The sequence below is a fragment of the Balaenoptera ricei genome, chromosome 4 (assembly GCF_028023285.1).
Source record: "Balaenoptera ricei isolate mBalRic1 chromosome 4, mBalRic1.hap2, whole genome shotgun sequence".
Classification (NCBI taxonomy): Eukaryota; Metazoa; Chordata; class Mammalia; order Artiodactyla; family Balaenopteridae; genus Balaenoptera; species Balaenoptera ricei.
Window position 1 is genome coordinate 61,389,724 of NC_082642.1, and position 25,139 is coordinate 61,414,862.

Below are 25,139 nucleotides of genomic sequence, written 5' to 3' on the forward strand. Positions count from 1 at the left end.
CTGCAATGAACACTGGGGTGCATATGTCTTTTTGAATTACGGTTTTCTCAGGGTATATGCCCAGTAGTGGGATTGCTGGGTCATATGGTAGTTCTATTTTTAGTTTTTTAAGGAACCTCCATACTGTTCTACATAGTGGCTGTATCAATTTACATTCCCACCAACAGTGCAAGAGGGTTCCGTTTTCTCCACACCCTCTCCAGCATTTGTTGTTTGTAGATTTTCTGATGATGCCCATTCTAACTGCTGTGAGGTGATACCTCACTGTACTTTTGATTTGCATTTCTCTAATTATTAGTGATGTTGAGCAGCTTTTCATGTGCTTCTTGGCCATCTGTATGTCTTCTTTGGAGAAATGTCTATTTAGGTCTTCTACCTATTTTTGGATTAGGTTGTTTGTTTTTTTAATATTGAGCTGCATGAGCTGTTTATATATTTTGGAGATTAATCCTTGGTCTGTTGATTCGTTTTCAAATATTTTCTCCCATTCTGAGGGTTGTCTTCTTGCCTTGTTTAAGGTTTCCTTTGCTGTGCAAAAACTTTGAAGTTTCATTAGGTCCCATTTGTTTATTTTTGTTTTTATTTCCATCACTCTAGGAGGTGGATCAAAAAAGATCTTGCTGTGATTTATGTCAAAGAGTGTTCTTCCTACGTTTTCCTCTAAGAGTTTTATAGTGTCCAGTCTTACATTTAGGTCTCTAATCCATTTTGAATTTATTTTTGTGTATGGTGTTCAGGAGTGTTCCAATTTCATTCTTTTACATGTAGCTGTCCAGTTTTCCCAGCACCACTTATTGAAGAGACTATCTTTTCTCCACTGTATATCCTTGCCTCCTTTGTCATAGATTAGCTGACCATAGGTGCGTGGGTTTATCTCTGGGCTTTCTATCTTGTTCCATTGATCTATGTTTCTGTTTTTGTGCCAGTACCATATTGTCTTGATTACTGTAGCATTGTAGTATAGTCTGAAGTCAGGAAGTCTGTTTTCTCCAGCTCCATTTTTTTCCCTCAAGACTGCTTTGGCTATTCAGGGTCTTTTGTGTCTCCATACAAATTTTAAGATTTTTTGTTCTACTTCTGTAAAAAATGCCCTTGGTAATTTGATAGGGATTGCATTGAATCTGTAGATTGCTTTGGGTAGTATAGTCATTTTCACAATATTGATTCTTCCAATCCAAGAACATGGTATATCTCTCCATCTGTTGGTATCATCTTTAATTTCTTTCACCAGTGTGTTATAGTTTTCTGCATATAGGTCTTTTGTCTCCCTAGGTAGATTTATTCCTAGGTATTTTAATCTTTTTGTTGCAGTGGTAAATGGGAGTGTTTCCTTAATTTCTCTTTCAGATTTTTCATCATTAGTGTACAGGAATGCAAGAAATTTCTGTGCATTAATTTTGTATCCTGCAACTTTACCAAATTCATTGATTAGCTCTAGTAGTTTTCTGGTGGCATCTTTAGGATTCTCTATATATAGGTATCATGTCAACTGCAAACAGTGACAGTTTTACTTCTTCTTTTCCAATTTGTATTCATTTTGTTACTTTTTCTTCTCTGATTGCCGTGGCTAGGACTTCCAAAACTATGTGGAATAATAGTGGTGAGAGTGAACATCCTTGTCTTGTTCCTGATCTTAGAGGAAATGCTTTCAGTTTTTCACCATTGAGAATGATGTTTGCTGTGGGTTTGTCATATATGGCCTTTATTATGTTGAGGTGGTTTCCTCTATGCTCACTTTCTGGAGAGTTTTTATCACAAATGGGTGTTGAATTTTGTCAAAAGTTTTTTTCTGCATCTATTGAGATGATCATATGGTTTTCCTTCTACAATTTGTTAATATGCTGTATCACACTGATTGATTTGCGTATATTGAAGAATCCTTGCATCCCTGGGATAAATCCCACTTGATCATGGTGTATGATCCTTTTAATGTGTTGGATTCTGTTTTGCTAGTATTTGGTTGAGGATTTTTGCATCTATATTCATCAGTGATATTAGTCTGTAATTTTCTTTTTTTGTAGTATCTTTGTCTGGATTTGGTATCAGGGTGATGGTGGCCTCATAGAATGAGTTGGGGAGTGTTCCTTCCTCTGCAATTTATTGGAAGAGTTTGAGCAGGATGGGTGTTAGTTCTTCTCTAAATGTTTGATAGAATTCACCTGTGAAGCCATCCGCTCCTGGACTTTTGTTTGTTGGAAAATTTTTTTTTTTTAATTTATTTTTTCAAATGGCATTTCAACACTAGCTTTATTTTTTTTATTTATTTATTTATTTATTTATTTATTTATTTATTTATTTATTTATTTATTTTTGGCTGTGTTGGGTCTTCGTTTCTGTGAGAGGGCTTTCTCTAGTTGCGGCAAGTAGGGGCCACTCTTCATTGCGGTGTGTGGGCCTTTCACCGTTGCGGCCTCTCTTGTTGCGGGGCACAGGCTCCAGACGCACAGGCTCAGTAGTTGTGGCTTACGGGCTCAGTTGCTCTGTGGCATGTGGGATCTTCCCAGACCAGGGCTCGAACCCGTGTCCCCTGCATTGGCAGGCGGATTCTCAACCACTGCGCCACCAAGGAAGCCCTGTTGGAAGATTTTTAATCACAGTTTCAATTTCATTACTTGTGATTGGTCTGTTCATATTTTCTATTTCTTCCTGTTTCAGTCTTGGAAGCTTATACCTTTCTAAGAATTTGTCCATTTCTTCCAGGTTGTCCATTTTATTGGTATAGAGTTGCTTGTAGTAGTCTCTTAGGATGCTTTGTATTTCTGCAGTGTCTGTTGTAACTTCTCCTTTTTCATTTGTAGTTTTATTGATTTGAGTCCTCTTCCTCTTTTTCTTGATATGTCTGGCTAATGGTTTATCAATTTTATCATCTCAAAGAACCAGCTTTTCGTTTTATTGATCTTTGCTATTTTCCTTGTTTCTATTTCATTTATTTCTGCTGTGATCTTTATGATTTCTTTCCTTCTACTAACTTGGTTTTGTTTGTTCTTCTTTCTCTAGTTCCTTTAGCTGTAAGGTTAAATTGTTTATTTGAGCGTTTTCTTGTTTCTTGAGGTAGGCTTGTATTGTTATAAACTTCCTCCTTAGAACTGCTTTTGCTGCATCCCATAGGTTTTGGATCATTATGTTTTCATTGTCATTTGTCTTTAGTTATTTTTTGATTTCCTCTTTGATTTCTTCAGGGATTTCTTGGTTATTTAGTAATGTATTGGTTAGCCTCCATGTGTTTGTGTTTTTTACATTTTTTTCCCTTTAATTGATTTCTAATCTCATAGCGTTGTGGTTAGAAAAGATGCTTCATATGATTTCAATTTTCTTAAATTTACTGAGGCTTGATTTGTGACCCAAGATGTGATCTATCCTGGAGAATGTTCTGTGTGCACTTGAGAAGAAAGTTTAATCTGCTGTTTTGGGATGGAATGTCCTATAAATATCAATTAAATATATCTGATCTATTGTGTCATTTAAAGCTTGTGTTTCCTTAATAATTTCCTGTTTGGATGATCTGTCCATTGGTGTAAGTGAGGTGTTAAAAGTCCCCCACTAGTATTGTGTTACTGTCGATTTCCTCTTTTATAGCTGTTAGCAGTTGCCTTATGTATTGAGATCCTCCTATGTTGGGAGCATATATATTTATAATTGTTATATCTTCTTCTTGGATTGATCCCTTGATCGTTATGTAGTGTTCTTCCTTGTCTCTTGTAACATTCTTCATCTTAAAGTCTATTTAATCTGATATGAGTATTGCTACTCCAGCTTTCTTTTGATTTCCATTTGCATGGAATATCTTTTTCCATCCCCTCACTTTCAGCATGGATGTGTCCCTAGGCCTGAAGTGGGTCTCTTGTAGACAGCATATACATGGGTCTTGTTTTTGCATCCATTCAGCGAGCCTGTTTCTTTTGATTGGAGCATTTAATCCATTCATGTTTAAGGTACTTATTGCTATGTATGTTCCTATTACCATTTTCTTAATTGTTTTGGGTTTGTTTTTGTAGGTCCTTTTTTTCTCTTTTGTTTCCCACTTAGAGAAGTTCCTTTAGCATTTGTTGTAGAGCTGGTTTGGTGGTGCTGAATTCTCTTAGCTTTTGCTTGTCTCTAAAGCTTTTGATTTCTCCATCAAGTCTGAATGAGATTCTTGCTGGGTAGAGTAATCTTGGTTGTAAGTTCTTCCCTTTCATCACTTTAAATATGTCATGCCACTCCCCTTTGGCTTGTAGAGTTTCTGCTGAGAAATCAGCTGTTAACCTTATGCGAGTTCCCTTGTATGTTATTTGTCATTTTTCCCTGGCTGCTTTCAGTAATTTTTCTCTGTCTTTAATTTTTGCCAATTTGATTATTATGTGTCTCAGCGTGTTTCTCCTTGGGTTTATCCTCCCTGGGACTCTCTGCACTTTCTGGACTTGGGTCCAGAACTTTCCCATGTTAAGCAAGTTTTCGACTATAATCTCTTCAAATATTTTCTCTGGTCCTTTCTCTCTCTCTTCTCCTTCTGCGACCCCTTAAAGGCGAATATTGTTATGTTTTATGTTGTCCCAGAGGTCTCTTAGGCTGTCTTCATTTCTTTTCATTCTTTTTTCTTTATTTTGTTCCGCAGCAGTGAATTCCACCATTCTGTCTTCCAGGTCACCTATCCATTCTTCTGCGTCAGTTATTCTGCTATTGATTCCTTCTAGTGTATTTTTCATTTCAGTTATTGTATTGTTCATCTTTGTTTATTTGTTCTTTAATTCTTCTAGGTCTTTTTAAAACATTTCTTGCATCTTCTCGATCATGCCTCCATCCTTTTTCCAAGTCCTGGATCATCTTCACTATCATTTTTCTGAATTCTTCTTCTGGAAGGTTTCCTATCCCCACTTCTTTTGGTTGTTTTTCTGGGGTTTTATCTTGTTCCTTCATCTTGTACATAGCCCTCTGCCTTTTCATCTTGTCTGTCTTTCTGTGAATGTGGTTTTTGTTCCATAGGTTGCAGGATTGTAGTTATTCTTTCTTTTGCTGTCTGTCCTCTGGTGGATGAGGCTATCTAAGAGCTTGAGCAAGTTTCCTGATGGGAGGGACTGGTGGTGGGTAGAGACAACTGTTGCTCTGGTGGGCAGAGCTCAGTAAAACTTTTTTTACTTGTCTGCTGATGGGTGGGGCTGGTTTCCCTCCCTGTTGGTTTTTTGGCCTGAGGTGACCCAACACTGGAGCCTACCCGGGCTCTTTAGTGGGGCTAATGGTGGACTCTGGGAGGGCTCATGCCAAGGAGTACTTCCCAAAATTTCTGCTGCCAGTGTCCTTGTCCTCACAGTGAGATACAGCCGCTTCCCATCTCTGCAGGAGACCCTCCAACACTAGCAGGTAGTTCTGGTTCAGTCTCCTATGGGGTCACTGCTCTTTCCCCTGGGTACTGATGCACACACTACTTTGTGTGTGCCCTCCAAGAGTGGAGTCTCTGTTTCCCCCAGTCCTCTCAAAGTCCTGCAATCAATTCCCGCTAGTCTTCAAAGTCTGATTCTCTAGGAATTCCTCCTCCTGTTGCCAGACCCCCAGGTTGGGAAGCCTGACGTGGGTCTCAGAACCTTCACCCCAGTGGGTGGACTTCTGTGGTATAAGTGTTCTCCAATTTGTGAGTCATCCACCCAGAATTTATGTGATTTGATTTTATTGTGATTGCACCCCTCCTACCATCTCATTGTGGCTTCTCCTTTGTTTTTGGATGTGGGGTATCTTTTTTGGTGAGTTCCAGTGTCTTCCTGTCGATGATTTTTCAGCAGTTAGTTTTGATTCTGGTGTTCTTGCAAAAGGGAGTGAGAGCACGACCTTCTAGTCTGCCATCTTGAATCAATCTCCTTGAAGAGAATTCTGATTGGTTACTTTTTTGAATGTCAAGTTGACAGAATTTACTGATGAACTGGATGTGAGGAATGACAAAAAGGGAGACAGCAACACTGATGTTGAAGTTTGGAGCTTAAGCAAGTGGAAGAATGGAGTTGTTTTTAACTGAAATAGGAAAGAAAGCCTGTGAGGAAAATATTAAAAACAAATTAATGCTATAAATGTTTGTGATCGTAGATATCTAAGTGGATGTGTACATTAAGTCCAGGGTTTCAGGGAGAGATCTGGGCTGCAGATATAACTTTGGAAGTTATCAACATGTAGATGGTAGTTAGAAGCATGAAACTAGGTTGGATCCCCTATGGAATAAATATGTAGAGAAAAGAGAACATGACCAAGAACTGAGTTTTGGAACACTGCAACATTTAGAGATGAGAAGAGGAAATACCAAAGGAGGCTAAAATAGCAGTTTTGGAAAGGTTAGGCAAAACCTGGTGATTTCTGGGTTCCCAAGACCTAACTGAAGATGTTTCAAGGAAGAGAGGAGATGCAAAATATATTGAACATTGATGACAGGTTAAATAAGAAGACTGAGAAATGACTATATGACTTAGCAATGTGGAAGTAACTGCCAACTGTTATGAGAGTAATCAACATGAGGTGACTGGGATAGTGAAATAGTGTAAATATAGAATGAGAGGAGAGAAGTAAGCAATTGGTAGCATAACTCATTTAGAGGGTTTTGTTGTCCAAGAGAATAGGAATGTGAGGAAGTAGCTATTGAACAATGCGTGGTCTTTTTTAAAGATTAGAGATACTACTATATATTAGTAAACTAATGGGAATGATTCAGTAGAGAGGAAAAAATTATGATGAAGGAGAAAAGAAAAATAAATTTAAAAGCTAACTTCTTGCATTGTCATGCATGGGCTCTGCAGAATCCCACCCATGGTTAGAGATGAGAGACAAAATATACACTGTAGAAGGAGGAAAGTAAAGTAGTTAGGTGTGGATTTTGATAGGTTGATTGGTGAGCTGATTGAGTCTGGGCTTTTTTTTTTTTTCAATGTAAAATGAAAGTTTATAACAGAAAGTGTGTCTGGAGGAGGAATTTTTAAGCTTTGAAGAGAGAGAAGATATAAATGTTATTTAGAAAAGTTAGGGAAATGAATTGGTGAGGGACACAACACTGGGCAACATTAAAGACCTTGAAGTTAAGGTCTTGAATTCATTAGTAAGGGGTGTGTGTGTGTGTGTGTGTGTGTGTGTGTGTGTGAGAGAGAGAGAGAGATAAAGATTGAGAGAAAGAAGTCAAAGCATTGGATAGATTATTCGTATGAACACTAAAATAATTAAAAGTGCATACATGATTTATGGTAGAGAGAAGAAAAGTAAGCTAGATGCTAAAAGTTTCTATAAAATTTCAATAAAATTCATTTCATTGAACGAATAGGATTCACCAGGATTTAAGCAGATGGGGAGTGGATAGCATAGTCTGATGTAGTCTGACAGAATCTGCTTCACGTGAACTGAAATATTCTGAGGGAGGAGGGAGGAACAATGTTTTGAAAATGGTAACCACTACTCAAAAAAAAAAAAAAAAATATATATATATATATACACAAATCTATGGTATAAGAATAGTGAAATAAAAACAGCCATCAGTTGAATGGACTGAAGGTGAAATAGAATCTTTAGGATCAGCCATACATCACTTAAAGTCAGAGTTAAGGAAATATTCAGAAGTTGAAACTGCAGTGAATTTTGTGGTCAGATTTGAATCCCAGAAGGAACAGTTGATGCGGTTTGGAGGTTTGAAAAACGTAGTAATGTGATTAGTATTTTTTTTTCAGTATAGATATTATCAAAACTTTAGACAAACTATGATCTAACACATTTTTCTAAAGAAGTTATTACTTTTTTTTTTTGGTTGGTGGAGATAGTTAACTCAACTAGTACATAATTTTCATTTCTTTATATTTTTTGAGGTAAATATTACTGAAAAACAAAAAAAATGTTATATTAGGTTCCTCACATTAATTTATTAAAATTTTCCAGCATCTGTTTCTTTGAAAAAATAAGTTTAGAACAAAAATCCTGCAGATTATAGTTGAATTACAATGTTTGTCTACCTTTCTGACATCATACAAGATTCTTTTTTTTAAAGAATTTTGTTCCAATTTCTCATGATAAAAGCCATTTTTAAAGTAAAGTAACATTTTTAGAAGCTTATTTGTCCAATAAGTTTCCTTATTGGAAAGAAAATAGAGTTGAAATTCTTCCTACATGGAGCACAATATTATTTTAATACACTTAAAATAGTTACAGTTGTTTTTAATAACCAGTTAACACTGTAGTGGACACTGAGATATTCATTTTAAAAATGATTGAGATCAAAATAGAGAAATTTGATTAGAATTTTAAAAATAAAAAGTATTTTCCTCACATTGAAACTTTTATGATTAAGGTTTTGTTGAGTTGGATTTCATTAAGAAAAACTGACCACCGAGTAGTATAGTCTTGCTTATTTTAAATAATATTAAGTATTCTGACACCAGCTATTGGGAAAGGAATGATAGATATGTCAGATGCTGTTTATGAATTCATAAACACTGATGAAAAATAGATTTTAAGGAATTTTTTTGGACTTGTCAAATACATATCTAATCTTTGTATACTAGTTACATACATTATAAGGAAACAATGAAAAAAGTTTGTTATTTTTTAAAGTAATTTTTGGTATGTTTAATTTCTAATACTCCAGTGACATTTTATGAAAAAATGCTGCATAATCAATCCACTGTGATAAGATTGTCTTTAGTAAATATCTTCTATTTTAATTAAATACAAATTTTGTCTTCTATAAACATAATAAATAAATATTTAATTTTAAAGGCTATGACTGTATTGTGGTTACTTTATTTCTGCTACAACTTAAGAAGGCCGATTTTGAAATCATTTAGCATGCTATGAATATTCTTCCAAAATGCCATTTATATCTACAAAACAGAGGTATATACTACAGAAAAATGTTGAATATAATCTTATCTGTGAGTAAGTTAAGAAAGTGAAATGTAGGGGAAAAAAACATCATCAATTATGGAGTGGCATATTACAGTTATTTATTCCTTTTGACATAATATATATAATTTCATCACTAAGAAAGTCAAAGACTACTTTTACTGTTTATATTTAAAGAGTAGACAATTCATAAGTATTTCTCAAGATATTATGAAATTATTTCCTTTTCTGATAAATGGGTGTCCATAATATTATATAGTACTTAGTTTGTGGACAACAAAACTGTTATGAACTTTCATTTTTCTATATTTTCAGTAAAAATGTTTATCCTTTATTTTCTGTGGACTATTTTGAAGGTTGGATGGATAACATTAAGCCAATATAAATTAAAATATTGAAGTTCAGGTACAAAAAAAAGCTAAACCCTGTTTCCATGTGATTTCTATTTAAACATTTTATGAGAGTTTTTCAACTTTTATGATAAGACATCAAACTTTTGCCAAATTTGAATGTTTGTAGGTCTCCTGTGTGACATAACAGCTTAAATACAGGATACTTTTATTTTATTGTTATATAATAAGAATTTAGAATGAATTAGTAGATTTAAAGATTTTTTGACATTCAAGATGCATTAAAATATGTTACTTGCCATTATATAGGTGTCTATATAATTGTACACATGTAACTGTTTAGATCCATTGCTCATATTTAGCATAAGTTTATTAGCTATACCTTAAAACAAGTATGTGTTGGGTATATCCCCCTCTAACTAATCTCACTCATATTGCTATGCATTTTTATAATCTGAGAGTAGCATATTTTTATATTTACAGTACCTTCCAAAGTAGAGTACATAATATAATAATGTACACAAGTTACCTAAGAGAAGTGACATGGTTTTTATGATTAACTTGTAATATTTAGTAAAAGTTGACTTTAGCATGTTTAGTAAAGCATGACCCTTAATTAAATTTCCTTCACTGCCAAAATTTCAAAAACATGGTGTTGTCTAGATAAGAATTATTATCATAATTTATTGGAAAATGCCCCTATTTCTTCAGTATTTTAGAGGTCAGTAGAGTTTTACTCATTCTTAGGAGGATTTTTAATGTTTATGATTATTAGTAATATTAAAAATTGCCATTCTTAATCATGCCTACTATGTGATAAACATTGTATTAGGTAACTTAAATTCATTCTCTATTTTCACACTAATTATAGAAGTTGAGATTTATTTTGCCGACAAACATAATAAGTTTTAGGTAGGCTGTATTCTTGCTAACTGAATTTTTAAAAATATATATTCATTAATGGATGGACGGATAAAGAAGTTGTGGTATATATATACAATGGGATATTATTCAACCATAATATAAGAGAAAATACTACCATTTGCAATGATATGGATGGACCTTTAAGGCATTATGCTAAGTGAAATAAGTTAGAGAAAGAAAAATACTGTATATGATCTCACTTATACGTGGAATCCAAAAACAAAAACAAACCAAACTCATAGAAATAGAGAACAGATTTGTGGTTACAAGAGGTGGAGGGTAGGGAGGGGGAATTGGAGGAAGGTTGTCAAAAGGAACAAACTAGATTAGTACAAGGGATGTAATGTACAACATGATGGCCGCTGTATGATATGTAGGAAAGTTGTTAAGAGAACAGATACTAAGAGTTCTCATGACAAGGAGAAATTTTCCTTTTCTTTTTATTATATCTATATGAGATAATGGATGTTAACTAAACCTATTGTGGTAATAATTTCACAATATATATAAATCAAACCATAATGCTGTATACCTTAAATTTACACAGTGATGTATATCAAATATTTCTCAATAAAACTGGGAAAAGTAATTAGGTTTGTTATCTATAGTTATACTCAATATGAGCTAGGGATAATATTTTTCTGTTTAATCTGTGATTTTCTAGCAGCAGGTTCAAATTCACAGGTAAGATGTTTATGACAGTTTTCCATATTGTCTCTACTAGGAAGATTATGTCCACACAAAATATCTTGATATACACTATATATAGTGTCCTGGAAGAGTGCAGATTCCGGGACATACACTTCCTTCATTTGTGTACTAATGTATTTTAAGGGATTCACTGAATACTTTACATAGCTTTATCACTTTATAACATTTGTTCTTATTTTGTCCTTGGGTGTATTAATTTGTTACCAGCTTTCCACTCGAAGGCTAGGCTGTGATACTGGGACAAACACCACTAGTCACAATGCCACTGGGAATAAGGATGCTTATTAAGGAATAAGGATGTGCATCAGCTCTGCTTTGATGACCATCTGGAGAATCAAGTTCCTCCATTTGAAATTAATAGCAAGTTATTTGACATTGGTTTCCTTAGCAGTCCTTGAGGTAAGCTGTTATCTCTTTTAAAATTTCTGTTCTTCAGTATAACATTAAATGAAGAATTGGTGTGGTGCTTTCAACTCAAAGAACAAACTGTGGCAAGATCAGAACATAAGACTGAGGGGAAACTTCTGCACAAACAGAAACATCTGATTCAGGATTAATACATTAAAACTCTGATTAAAACATGCAGTTGAATGAATTATCCTTTTTTTTTTTTTTTACATTTTACTTGAGTTATAAATTAAATTGACTGGTTTATTTCACAGCAATGATAAAAATGAAGCTGCAGTACACAACTGATAGCTGAAGTAGACACAATAAATCTTTAATTTTTTAAATCAGCCATGAAAACAGTAGCAATGTTAAATTTTAACTAGTAGAATATGACAACCTGAGAAATGAAACAATCTGGCTCAAAAGTGGAAGCCTCAAACTGCAAAAGAATCTAAAGTGGAGGGATTTAGATCTCCATTTAAGAGGCAGTTACAAACCTCACAGAAGAGGTGAAATTAGAAATGATTCTGCACATGCAGGTGGAGGTCTAGTTCTTCTTCTAACTAAATTTCCATTTAATACCAAGGACAAGAGTCTGAAATAAAAGTGAAGACACACCTACCTATATATTCATGAACAGGTGCCCCACCTGTGTGCAAATGTGCATGACAGAGGGATGTAAATGCGGAGAGAAATTCAAGAATGAAGGATAAATTGAAAAGTAATAAAATTATTTTAAACATGAGAGGGGTTTTGTATGAATAGACAATGGTAATGTTCTGGGAATAAATGAAATATCTGCATCTACCAAAAAACACAAAACTCAACTGACAGTAGAAATTAATTTGATTTTCTCTTCAAAAATTCTATTTTTGGATTTCTATTTTCAGCATTAAAATTTTAATTTCTAAATTTGAAATAAAGACAATTTAATCTGATAATTTAGGCTTCTTGTTTCCTCAGCGAGAAGGTAAGGCACATGGATAACCATTGTTACCTTCCTAGTGCATAGATTTCAGCTTAAGCACAGAATTTTCTGGAGTAAGTAGTGGACATAGTAGGGATTAAAAAATAATAGTAAACATAGTAATATCTAGAGTGGCAAGGTGGCTACGTGATCTAGTGGAAAAAAAATGGGCTTTGGCGTCAGAAAGACTTGGGTCAGAAGCCCATTACAAACCATGTCTAACCTTTGATTTTGCCCAATTTTATTCACCCTATCTCTTCATCTAACTAGGAGAGATAATACCTTCTAAGCAAATTTGTTGTCAAAATTAAATTAAATGCATTAATGTACATAAACACACTTAGTCCAAAGCTAGAAACTTGATAAATTTCTATTTTTTTTCTTTCTTTTCTCTCCTTCTCATCCATCATTCTCTAGAGATTCTTTTTACTGTAGATCAGTTCAAGAGTTCAAAATATCTGCACACTAGATCCTGAAGATTCTGTGAGTACAGACTTTCAAGAACAGATAAAGGACCACCTCATTCTCTCAGGAACAAACAGAAAATTATACAAGTAAATATTTTTAGTCTTTATCCATTCTTAACACTTTGGTACTAACTCTGAAATACATAATTTTATCAATAGTTAAACAGTTTGATGAGATAAAAATATACTGTAATATCCTTGTTCAAAGTTTTCTTAGATATAAATCCATAACTGGATAAAAATTGTATCTCATAAGTCTTTTATATTTTTGTGGATCTACCACAAGACTTAAAAGACAAAAGTATTAAATTTATCACTGTTTATACTCTATGCTTAGGTTTAAGGCATTAAATATGTTCTTGGTGGCATGATAACCTAACCATTTGTTTCACATGCTGGACATAAGAAAACTATAAAACTACAGTATTATGGTTTCAAATAAATGGAAAGTTCAATTTTTAAACTATGCTTAAAATTGGCATTTCTAATTTTGTGAAATTTTAAATTCAATTATTGCATTCTAATTATAACTTAACTGTTGTAGAGTGCCAGAGAAGTAAAATGAAAATGAAATATTTTACATACATTTTTCATATTTTTTGCTAGTTACTAATGATGTCATTAATATTTATTTGAGCCGTCTTTAATGTGGTATCTTCCCACGGTGAAAAATGTTTAAATAATATTCTATAGGAAGAGATGTAATACCGTGGCTAGGCATACACCCTGATAGTGTACGGGTGTGAAGGGGGAAACTTACTAAATATACCTTCTTTAATATGGAAGTATGTATATTCTAGTTATTAAGGGATATGCTCCAAAGCATTGTACATTGGCATTAGTTCTTCCCGATTTTTTCTAACCCCTTTCTCTGTTGTTTATCATTTCAAGCTAGTAAAAATGTTTAGAATGCCCTTCATAATGTCATAGGATTTCCACAATTCTCTAGTTGCTCAACCATCTTTACTTTCGTTCCATGATGGTTTTCTGCATACATTTTTTTTGGTCAGGATTATGGTTCAAAACTTTTTAACCAGGGAAAAAATGGTATAAAGAGAAGATACTGTGGATTAAACCACACAAACTGCAGAATTATAATAAATCAATGTTCTGTGGCATGTTGTTAAACAAGAAATAAGTTCACTTTGACTATTTACCAATAATTTTTTTAAATACTTTAAAAAGTTAAATAAAAATACTTTAATATGTAACTGGAATCTTTTTGATATTGGACTAATTTTTATTATTATTTTCAATATTAAATTATCAAATATTTTTGTTCATTTTCTTACAATCATCTTTTATTCTCTTGTTTTCTTCTTTACTGAATAATTTTCAGTTCTTAAATCACTAAAGATTGAAGATCAATTTTGATTTTTCATCACCTTATTATCGTCCACTTGTGGATATCTGATTATGTTTATATCTAGAGCAGGTTTACAATGGAAGAATTTACATATGATGTACCAATATTTTATAAAGTCAAAACTACTTTACAAGATAAAGGTTATTGATCCTTAACTACGTTGAAAAGTTGGTTGAGCATATTCTGTTAAAACCTTAATTGATCCACCATTTAGATTCACTTATTGACACCAAAATCTTTCCCTAGTCCAAAAACTGGAGACAAAAATGTTAAAAGACAATGTTGAAATAATTTCCAGGCCTAAGGTGGAACTGCTCCTGCCTGGGGTGCTGTATCAGCAAACCCAAACTTTGATAACTTTTGTACTCCTGTAAATGCTCTGTTTTACCAGAAAAGTAGTACAGTTGACCCTTGAACAACATGGGTTTGAACTGCTCAGGTCCACTTATATGCATATTTTTCTCAATAATAAATACTACAGTACTACACGATCCTTCGTTGTTTGAATCTGAAGCCGTGGAATACGTATACGGAGGCCAACTATAAATTATACTGGATTTCCAACTTCACAGGAGGGTGGGTGCCCCTAATCCCAGCATTGTTCAAGGGTCAACCGTACATCCAGTCAGCCAATCCCCAAACATCAAGTCAACTCTGGGCTCTATACTTGTTTCCTTATCCTTGATCTTTAATAAGGTCACACATGCAATGCCAGTCAGTCCTGTCCTGTCTCCTTCTTACTGCTTCTAAAGTCTATAAAACTCGCTCCCGTCCAAACATCCCTCAGGAAGAGCGCTACACTGCTTGTGAAGCACTGTATTCCCCCAGTCCATAGACTGTTTTCTCTTGAATAGAACACCAAACCCGATACTAAGTTGTTTTATTTTTGTCGTTTGGCAACAATGAATATAAATTTATGTTTTAAGCAAATTTTCTGTAAAAGTTTCCACATAAGAAAGGGCAATTGTAAAGATGAGGTTCAATTTCATATTTAGAAGTTAATAATTTTTCTCACTTTAAAATTACTTATTCATTACATATAAATGATCTCTATTGTACTCGTGGTAGAAAAAGAATGTAATTAATTAAAGATATAAACCATCCAATGTGGCTCTATATTATAATTTAGGTAGAGATCAAAAAACCTATCTTAATTTACACTTAGTTCATTAGAAGCCCAAGTAACTAATAGACTATCTGAACCCCAAGTTGATGGAGGAGATAATATTAGGACTTGTACATCCTTGAACTTTAATTATTTTTATAGTTGTTAGGCTTCTTTAACTTCCACAATGGTTACTTTGTAATAAACCCCCTTATATTACAAGGTCTGAGTAATTTATTTTCTAGTAACTCAAATTGATAAGTAGATAGAACATTGTAAATAATTTTGGGGGGTAATAACTTAAAAATGAAATCTGAGATTGCAGTCTAGTGTTATAAATAGAATTAGTTTGAAGAATCTACAAATAACATTTTCTGGTTTATGTTATTTTCCCCTCATTCTTTATTTCAGGGTTTATTAATATGATTCAAAAGTCTTTATGAACACATTTTATGAAACATTCATTTCCCAGAGGTTATCTTTTCTTAAACAGAAAAAAAAAAACAAAACAAAAATCCAAAAATAAACAATGAAATAAACTCAAATGCATATTCAGAGCTTTAGAGATTTAGGGTGAGGGAGAAGGAAACCTTATTTCTATTATAATGCTAATATTTAGACCAACTTTTGCCCTTATGATGTTGATCTTTACTTTCCTTAGCTCACTTGACACTTAATGGAAACCCTAAATATGCAGATTGAGTCCTGCCTAAACCCAGAGCCAACCTTGAGAAATGCAACCAGGACAGTAGAAATGCAGTGAGTCCCTTTGAAACTGGAGGAAATGGGGCACAGCACAACATTTAAAAGAATGACATAGCCCCAAGGGCACGACATAAACTGGTTAGAACCAACTAGGTCCAAGATGACAGACAACTGACTTCCACTAGACCTCGAGCACGCTAAATGACACACCCACAGGCACCATGACAGCTCCAAGGCCGACCACAAAATGTCAAAAAGTGGGCAGTGGCCTAACTCCTGGAAATCCCTGCCCCTTCCCCGAAATAGCTGGAATACTCCTCCCACTCATTAGCCTATGAAATTAACCACCCCTATAAAAACTGACAACCCCCATACCCTGGTGCTTCTCTTGCCTTCTGAGATGGCCCATACTCTGTCTGTGGAGTGTGTTTCTCCCTAAATAAATCCAATTCTTGCCTATCACTTTGTCTCTCACTGAATACCTTCTGTGCTGAGACAAAAAGAACCTGAGCCTCAGTAAGTCCAGATACCAGGTGAGTGAATCTAATTAAAAGACTGTGGGTTCAAGTCCCAGTCTGGGTTTTGGCTGGGTCCGAGTCCTGGCACGTGGATTCAAGTCCTAATCTCAGTTGCATGGTTTCACCTTGATAGCCTCCTTCTCCAATCCCTGCTGGCCTGATCCAGTTGTGAGAATGAGTTCTCACTTCAGTGTCCATTTTTTTTATTCTGTTCTTCTTCCTACCAACCTGTGGGCCTGATACTGAGCAGGACCCTGTGGGGCTCCTGGGCACAAAAACCTTTCTGTGTCCCTCATTTCTTGGTTACAGGAAATAGGCTTCATTCAGACTCTATGACCTTCCCTGAGTTCCAATGAGCAGGTTCAAACAGTTGCTAATTAGGGAAGAGAGGGGATGTGGAGACAAGGGAGGAACAGTCAAAAGAAACAATGGTGCAGCCTTGGGGCAAAGTCCTGGTTCTCCTTTAAGGGATACACATAACATACATGTACTTTGAGCTGTTTTGCAGATACTGAAACTCCCACCAGGTGGGAGAAGATAACAGTATGCTGCCCACAAGCACATAGAGCCCAGACCAGTTGGAACCAAGAGGTTGATGATGCGGACTCCCACTTACTTCACCACCAACCAGTCAGAAGAATGTCCACGAGCTGATCACGCCCTTTTTGAACCAGTGCTATAAAACTTCTTACTGCCTCTCCAAGTTGGGACACACAGTTTTGAGGGCATTAGTCCACTGTGGCTCCCTTTCCCTGGCAAAGCAATAAAGCTATTCTTTTCTACTTCATCCAAAACTCTGTCTCCAAGATTTAATTTGTTGTCGGGGTACAGAGGCCGGATTCGGCTTCAAGCCCTTCACTGAACTTCCCTCCAATACTTTTTCAGCTTTTGCCAAACTTTGTTCCTTGGGGCTACTTCACAGTTGCTGTAGGCCATCTGACTTCCAGTTAGGGTTACCAGATTTAGCACAAACAAAACAAAACAAAACAGGACCCCACGTTAATAGTGAATTTTAGCTAAACAAGTTATTTATTTATTTATTTTTTTAGTTTAAGTATGCCCCATGCAGACTTATGAGACATACTTACACTAAAAAAATACCTGTCTAGTTGACCTAAACAATATGTAACTAATCAACTAAGTATCCTGTTCTTTATCCATCAACCTTACTTGCAGTATGTGTCTGGAAATATGTCAGATATTTTACATGTGGTTTCTCAAATTTCCATGACAGCCAGGAGATAGGTATTAGCACTCCCATATTAAAGATAAGGAAACTAAGGGCAGAAAAGATTCAATTATTTGCTCTTTCCCTTTCCCATTGGTATACAAAAATTCTAATATAGAGGGGACAAAGTACAGGAAAAAAGTACCTGGGTTCTTCCATCAGAACACAGGGCTCAAGCTGGAGCTCTGGTTTTTACTAATACATGTGGAATTTTGAGCAGCTTAAGTTCTTTAAATACCCTCAGTATCCTTGTCACCACCTGTTGATGATGATCATACTTCCTTAGAAAGTTGTCTGTCCTAATGAAAGTGAAGTCCTGAGCAGAGAACAAGCACATGTTAGCAGTTAATACATTTTAACTGATGTTATTATTAATATGAATAATACTATAGGCTTAAAATTGTTAATCCAAACCTACTTGGTCAGTACTTTCTTAAGAATATTCAGACCACAACAATAGCCTAAATTATTATGTATAGGTCATGTGTGAGGCATATTCCTTAAGGGCTCAGTTATTTTTATTGTAACCGCATTAATTTTATTTTAACAAATTAATTTTCCTAACAGATATTGCATAATACTTCCTTGAATCTTAAAGGATGCATGGAAGGCACTACATAACATGTTTTGTGGACTCAGGGTCAATATTTTGTCACTACTTAACAGGAGGTTGTGCATTAGAGTTTACTGCCCCTCCCCCACCCACAGCTGCTTGTCTGGCTGTTAGTCTGTGACCTCTCAGTTCTGTTGCAAAGTTGCTTGCTTCCTGCCTTAGCTCTCAGAAATCTGCTGCTTCTGATTGTGTCTCATCTTAAAAACAGAGAAATAATTCTTTCAGAATTTAGGGCACATTATAAGTCCATAGGTTCCAAAGGATGAAATACAATCTTTTCTGTGGAATGAATATCAAAGAAATATTTCATGACAGCCTTTTTTTGATGTTCAGAATATTTGGGTGGTGGTTTTACTTTCCCTTTGCTTCCCATCTCTTGATTCCCTTAGTTTGTGCTCTTCAAAATCCAAGTTACCGACAGCCTGATTTCTAACCAAAGGGTTTGCATTGTGTTTAGATGCATTGTCTTCTAAAAAGAAAATAAATAAATGAATAAAGTTAGGTAGATGATTATGATGCTGACACAAAACCATTATTAGTCACATTAATCACTATACCATTCCCATCAGCACACAAACCTGTTGCAACATCTCCCATGAAAAAGCAAAAACAATCAAAAACACCTCCTGCTCTCTTGTTCCCACATCCCCTGGTTCAATTCCCCTGTTCCACTTAAAAGTAAAGCTCTTCGAAAAAGACGATTCAAATTGCAATTTCTAATTATTTTCCTCTCATTCTCCTTTGAATTGCCATTAAGGTTTTAGTTCCTATCACTCCATCAAAATAGCAGGTATCTTTGCCACCAATAACCTCCACAGTTCCAAACCCACGAAACTTTATATACAGTTTCATATAGTTTTCCTTATGCTTATCCTATATTTGATACAGATATTCACTCCCTCCTTGAAATGCTTTCTTCATTTGGTCTTGGGAGATATCTTGTTCTCCTAGTTGGTCTTCTAACTCATTGGCTAAGCATTCTATTCTCTCTGCTCGTTACTCTTCCTTCTCCAAATCTCTAACCTTGAAGAACTCAGACATCTGCCTCCGTAAATGATATAGTCCTTTCTCGTGACTTTAAATACCATTTTCATGTTGTTAGATACCAAATTTATATCTCTAGCTTCTGCCTCTCCCTTGAATTTCAGACTTCAGTATTAGAATAGCTATTTTACTGCTCCAAGTGTCTACAGAATAGGCAGCTTAAATTTAAAATGTTTAAATCAGCACTTTTGATTACACAATCTCAACCATTATCCTACCGTAGTCATCCCTATCTCAGAAATTGGCACCTCTGTTCTTCTGGTGGCTCAGGTCAAAAAACTTGGTGCATCCTCTTCTCCACTTGCTCTCTCATATCCCACATCCAATCTATCAGCAAATCCTGTCAGATCTTCTTTCAAAGTATATCCTGACCATTCCTTTCCAGTTATACCTAATTCAAGACACCACCTGGGTTACTATAATAGCCTCCTAGCTCCTTTCTCTGATTCACTCTTATTTACCTACCAGAGAGATGACATGCTTATAAACTTTGAGTCAAATTATGCCACTCGATTGCCCCAAATGTTCCACGTCTTACTGTTTCACTCAGAGTCGATTCCAGAAAACGTATCTAAGCTCCAAATCTTATATAGCTTGACCCTCTGTGCTTCTCTGACTTTGCCTTTTACCACTTACCCCTCACATACACTTGCTGTCTTGCTGTTCCTGCAACATCCTAAATATTTCAGTCTTAGGGCACGTCCTTGCTGCTTTCTCTCCTGAGAAAACTTTTTCCCAAGATACCGACACAACATTTTTCTCTGGATATCCACATGATTAACTCTGTCATTTCGCTCTAATATAACTCTGTGAGAGGCTTTTCACGGCAACCCTACAAATAGTATCACATTCCACTCACTTCAGGCTCTATGTCCCTAAATATGCTTAATTTTTTTTCAGAACTCTGATCACTATAAGACATATTATACATTTGTTTATTGTCTTTTTCCGTCTATAAATTGTAAGGCCCCTGAAGGTAGAAACTTCCTCTGGGATTTTTTTTTTTCCCCTCCAACGTTTTCCTTTTCGTTTTTTTTCTTTCTTTCCCTCGGTATATTTTGATTACTGCTGTATTCACATCACCTAAGTAATACTTGGTGCATACAGGCTTTCAAATATATTTGTTGAATGACTAAATTGAAGAATGAATAAACAAATCATCATATTCCATGACCCATCTAAAGAAACATTATTAATTTGTGATTAGCAAGTGCTTTATAAAAGATGTAAGTTTTAATTACAAGGAGCTTCATAAAATGTGTAATTTTTCCTATTTCCAGAAACATTATCAAACGAGCAAGAGCCTGATTGGCATTATGGCTTTTAAGAAAAACATAAATTCTAACACTTGTGATATCATTGGGTTATTATTTATCAGATAAAATATATTTTGTAATTAATAATTCTAGTCATAAAACAAATATTATTTATATATCAATCCTGAGAGAATGATACACCAAAAGTAATTCAATTTAATTTGTAAGATAAAGATTCACTTGCTTTTACATAACAGAGGTCTGTGGACAGGTGAATATTAACATTTCATGTATAATAAATCAATAGATTATCCCACCAGGTTAATAGTATCTATCATGCTAATGTGAAGGTGTCCAGGAGCGATATTAACATACAGAAAATTTAAAAGAGTGGAGTTATGCTTTTTAGCTCTGATCTTGAGTGTTACTGACTGGGAAGGAAAATTGGAGCAAAAACAATTTCTTGGAACTTAATATAACCAACCACATTTTAATCATATCTGACTATGGAACAGTCAGAAAAATATAGTATTTTAAACAGCAAAATATTTAAAGTCACATTTTGGTTACTGCATTTTGTTATTTTGAGGTTATTATTTTGTATCTGACAAGTCTTTTGAAGTATTGCATTTATGTGTACATTCCTGAAAATTTTAAAATTTAAAAAATAATTGATAATTAATTCTAATTTCAGATTGAACTTAAGATTTACAGGTAGACTGTATGTTGTAATTTTTCCAAATACAGAAAAAACTTTGGGCAAACATAGAGAACAAATCACATTAAGCTATTTCCAAGTAAATTGATCCTATAAATATAATTTTCTATGTTTTAATGAGCTCCCTTATACCCCAAAAACATTAGTTTTCCCTTACTTCACTGTGAAGAGTATTTCAAAACACTTAGTCAAATATATTCCAGTATAGCTATCTTTGTAGAGGTAGTAGCCTTTTGGGGAATCTGGTTTCTCCTCATTCCACTGTCACTGATGGTAAAATATTGCGACACTCTAATATGGTCTTGCAAGTAATCTTATGTACATTTTAAATTGTCCTGTAACATAATTCTTTTCTTTTCATATAAGTTACACTAATGCATATGTATATTTTTTCACTTACATTTATATTCTATTTGTTAAACTAAGTATTTTACAGAAACACTGCAGCCAACATTTATTGTTTTATTCCTTACTAAATCCTCACCTAATTCCTAAGGGGGAGAAAAGAATTTGAAGGGATAGAACATTGATGCATTGGTGCAGTCATGATAACAATAAAATAAATCCCAGGAGACTTGAACCCTAACCCTTTTGTGAAGTCATCAAAATGTTCCAGTTAGGTTAATTATGATAATGTACCACAAATAATTATAGAATCGGAGAGTAAGGACTTTTTCCCTCACTCTGGAAACCACATGAACTATTATCTGTCAAAAAATCTAATTATAAGGCTGACAATAATTGGACTAGATGGCCAGATGACAGTCTTTCACAAACTTAAATTTGTCTCTGTATGTCACGATGTCTAATTTTAGTCTATGCTCTGCCCTTACCTCTGTAACATTAACCAGGCAGGTATCAGCATGCTAACATGTTAAAATTATAAGTTTGCAACCAAATGCATTTCCTAAGCATATTTAATGACTGCTTTCATAATAATTCATGGTGAAGACAGCCTGGAGAATGGTTAATAGAAGGAAATGAAAGTTAATCGTCTTGAGTCATAGCTAATCTTTGCTCTTCCCCTATTAGCTCCAATTCACTTTTCTTCTATGGACCACACTCTTCTCATCAGAAAATGTTAAATAGTGTCATCATTTCAGCAAATTTTCATTCTAATAATAGCATCCATATACTTCATACCTTGTCAGTATAATGGTACCGTTCACTTTAAAACTATCTTTAACTGCTACTCTTTTGGTGTATTTAAGACATCTCTTATTAAAAGGTGTGTTGTAATTAAGTCCTAGAATATTTATTTTAAGTTGGAAAATATAATAAAAATAAATTCAAGTGTAATTTGAAAATTAATATCTTGGTGAAGGGATATAAACTCTATAAAATGAGAACAGACACATGCTAAGTTCCTATACAGAGATTTAGAATAAAGGGGCACCAGTTCTCCACTAATATTTTCTTTAACTTTTCTTCAGTTTTTCTATTACCTTTTAAAAACATAAAATAATTCCAGGAGATGAAAAGAAAAGAACACACAAAGAAAATATACTTGTTTGAAAATTAAGTGGGGTTGAAATGTTATTTCAATCACTTTATTTCTTGTGTCATATATAAGTACACACAAAAGAAATATAGCTATTAAACACTAAATATTATTAAATAAACTTCACATTATAAATATTAGAAAATACATTATTATTAAGTTCACTCCTACTAGTAAAATGAAGTTATAGCAATACATATGAAACACCCATCATATATATATCTGGAATATAGCAATAAAGTTCATTATTTTAGAAATCTGGCAAATCTGTAATTTCTAATTATCGCAATCATAATTTATTACACAGAAGCAGGCCTATTTTAAATTCTCCCAATTATTCAAAGTAATCTTGTGCACTAAGGAATAATGACTTAGCATTTCATTTAATGTCACTTACTTTCCAGTACAAATGTCAAGAACTGTTTATATTTATTTTTTACAGATCAGTGAACCAGGGGACTGAAAGTTTAGTAGTATATTTTTGTTCCTATTTAATAAGTTGTTCCTCACACTGTAAGGGAATAAATAATAAATAAATAAAACACACAAGGATAGCAGCAGGTATACTGATGTGAAGTTACTAAAAATACTTTGTTAACTTTTTGGTTTCATGACATCAAACTAGGACAAAATAAGAGTGCCTTGTGTTATATCATTTATTTCTGGCAAAAAAGTATTAGGAAACAGTAACAAATTCAGAGCTGTTCCGAATAAATGAATTCTCACCAAAAAGACAGAAGCAAGTTAATTGCCTCAATTTTGCAGTTTACCTTTATTTGTTTGAAAACTTGATTAATGTTGAGTCAGGAAGTTAAACAATTGTACATTCTTGGGAGGAAGCCAAATTTAATCTTAGATAAGAATAGATTGAAGTAGTTTATGCCTGGTAGGGGCAAAACTGAATTTGTTTAATGGAAAGGAGGAATGCAGTTTCCTGTCAATGATAAGGTTTATTTCAACATGTCAATAGGGTTGTATATTTATAGTCCTATTTTTCAGATAAGGAAAAACAGTAAGGAATTTTAAGTAACTTGCCTAAGGTTATATTATATACAAAGGATCTGTAGAAAGATTAACACTGGACACATCAGGGCTATCACTTACGATGGGGAAGACTGTAACTGCACTGTGAATAGCTCTCCTTGAGGTTGTGCCCTGGAGGAGCTCTGAAAATAGCACCCAGAGAGGACATAGCAAACAAAAGATGCTCTGCAACAGCAGGAGGCAACTGGAGTTGTCCTGGAATAATGATCCTCTATTTGACGTTATGCTACTAATTGTATTTTGGCTTATTTTCCTTCTTTAGCTGTTCTGCTCTATCTGACAAATCAAGTTTGATTTCACCAATTTCCTGTATCACTGAGGTAGTGCTGAAAATATGTCATTAAGTGCTGGTTAATTTAATCTATTTGTCATCAAGCTATTGACTGGATGAATAATTGATGGATATATATGTTATATGGATATTTCAACAACTCCTATTCTACGATATTGGATATAATGCACATATGGAACTGTCTGCTATTTGGATATGGGTTTAATTCATTTTTAGAGATGGGATTGAGGGAAAAGCAGAAGCAAGCAAAGTACATATAGGTGGAAATTCCAACTAGCAAAGGCATAAATACATTGTGGCTTCTACTTTATGAGGACTCTCAAAGACTGCAACTAAAGACACTAAATTTGAATACCATTTAGTGCTTTCACAGAATAATGTTTTCTTTATTTTTGCAAGAAGTCAAATTAAAAGGTTTTTTTTCTAATATATCTTGGAAATTGAAAAGATCTTTTAAAGTAACTGAAAAAAATGAATTTCAAGGAACGAATGAGAAATGTAAGGTTAAGATTCTATTAAAATACAAATGGGAGAGAGGTTGGGCTTTCATCTTCATCCATGATGGAGTGACTGAAACTGGATTAACTCTCCTACCAAAAACAATTATATACTAGACCAAAAACAAACAAACCAAAACAAAAAGACAATGAGTTTCAGGAACTGGATAACAGGCAGCATAAGTCTATGATGTTTGAGAGAAGGGGAAGTTCAAGGTAAGTCCACATTTACTGTGGTTACTCACATAAGGATAAATTATTGTCCAAGATGCAGGGAGCTTGAGACTAAGCAGAGTACAGTAGGTTCACTGAGGTTAAAAGACAGAAATAAGAGTTCTAGGATACAGAAGAAACTAGAATCTGTGAGACAAGTCTCCCTGCAGATCTTTGGCTGAGTCTTGGGCTAAATATGTACAAGATGAGAGTATGAGAGGCTAAACAGGGAGAAGATGCTGCAGGGCTGAGAGCAGAAAAGAGATGGGAAAACTGGAAAGTGAATAACTATTATAATGTTGTCAACACTTTTGTTTTCATCTCATTAATACTCAGTCCAGCTGAGTGGAAAGTTATAACTTGGGAATGAAGAGACTCAGTCTATCCCCATCCTA

General features: G+C 34.4%; 1 protein-coding gene across 3 annotated transcripts in view; it reads right to left on the bottom strand.

Annotated features, from left to right (window-relative positions):
- The window catches only part of BCHE (butyrylcholinesterase), a 76,321-nt gene that overhangs the window by 35,656 nt on the left and 15,526 nt on the right, over positions 1-25,139 (bottom strand). Inside the window, exon 3 of one of the 3 annotated variants that reach the window (XM_059921977.1) lies at positions 18,418-18,648. The exons of the other annotated variants lie outside the window; for them this stretch is intronic. Within the exon in view, the coding sequence (XP_059777960.1) occupies positions 18,633-18,648 (16 nt within the window). The 3' untranslated portion in view covers positions 18,418-18,632. Of the gene's footprint in view, positions 1-18,417; positions 18,649-25,139 lie in introns of those variants that run through there. 3 annotated transcript variants of the gene reach the window in all.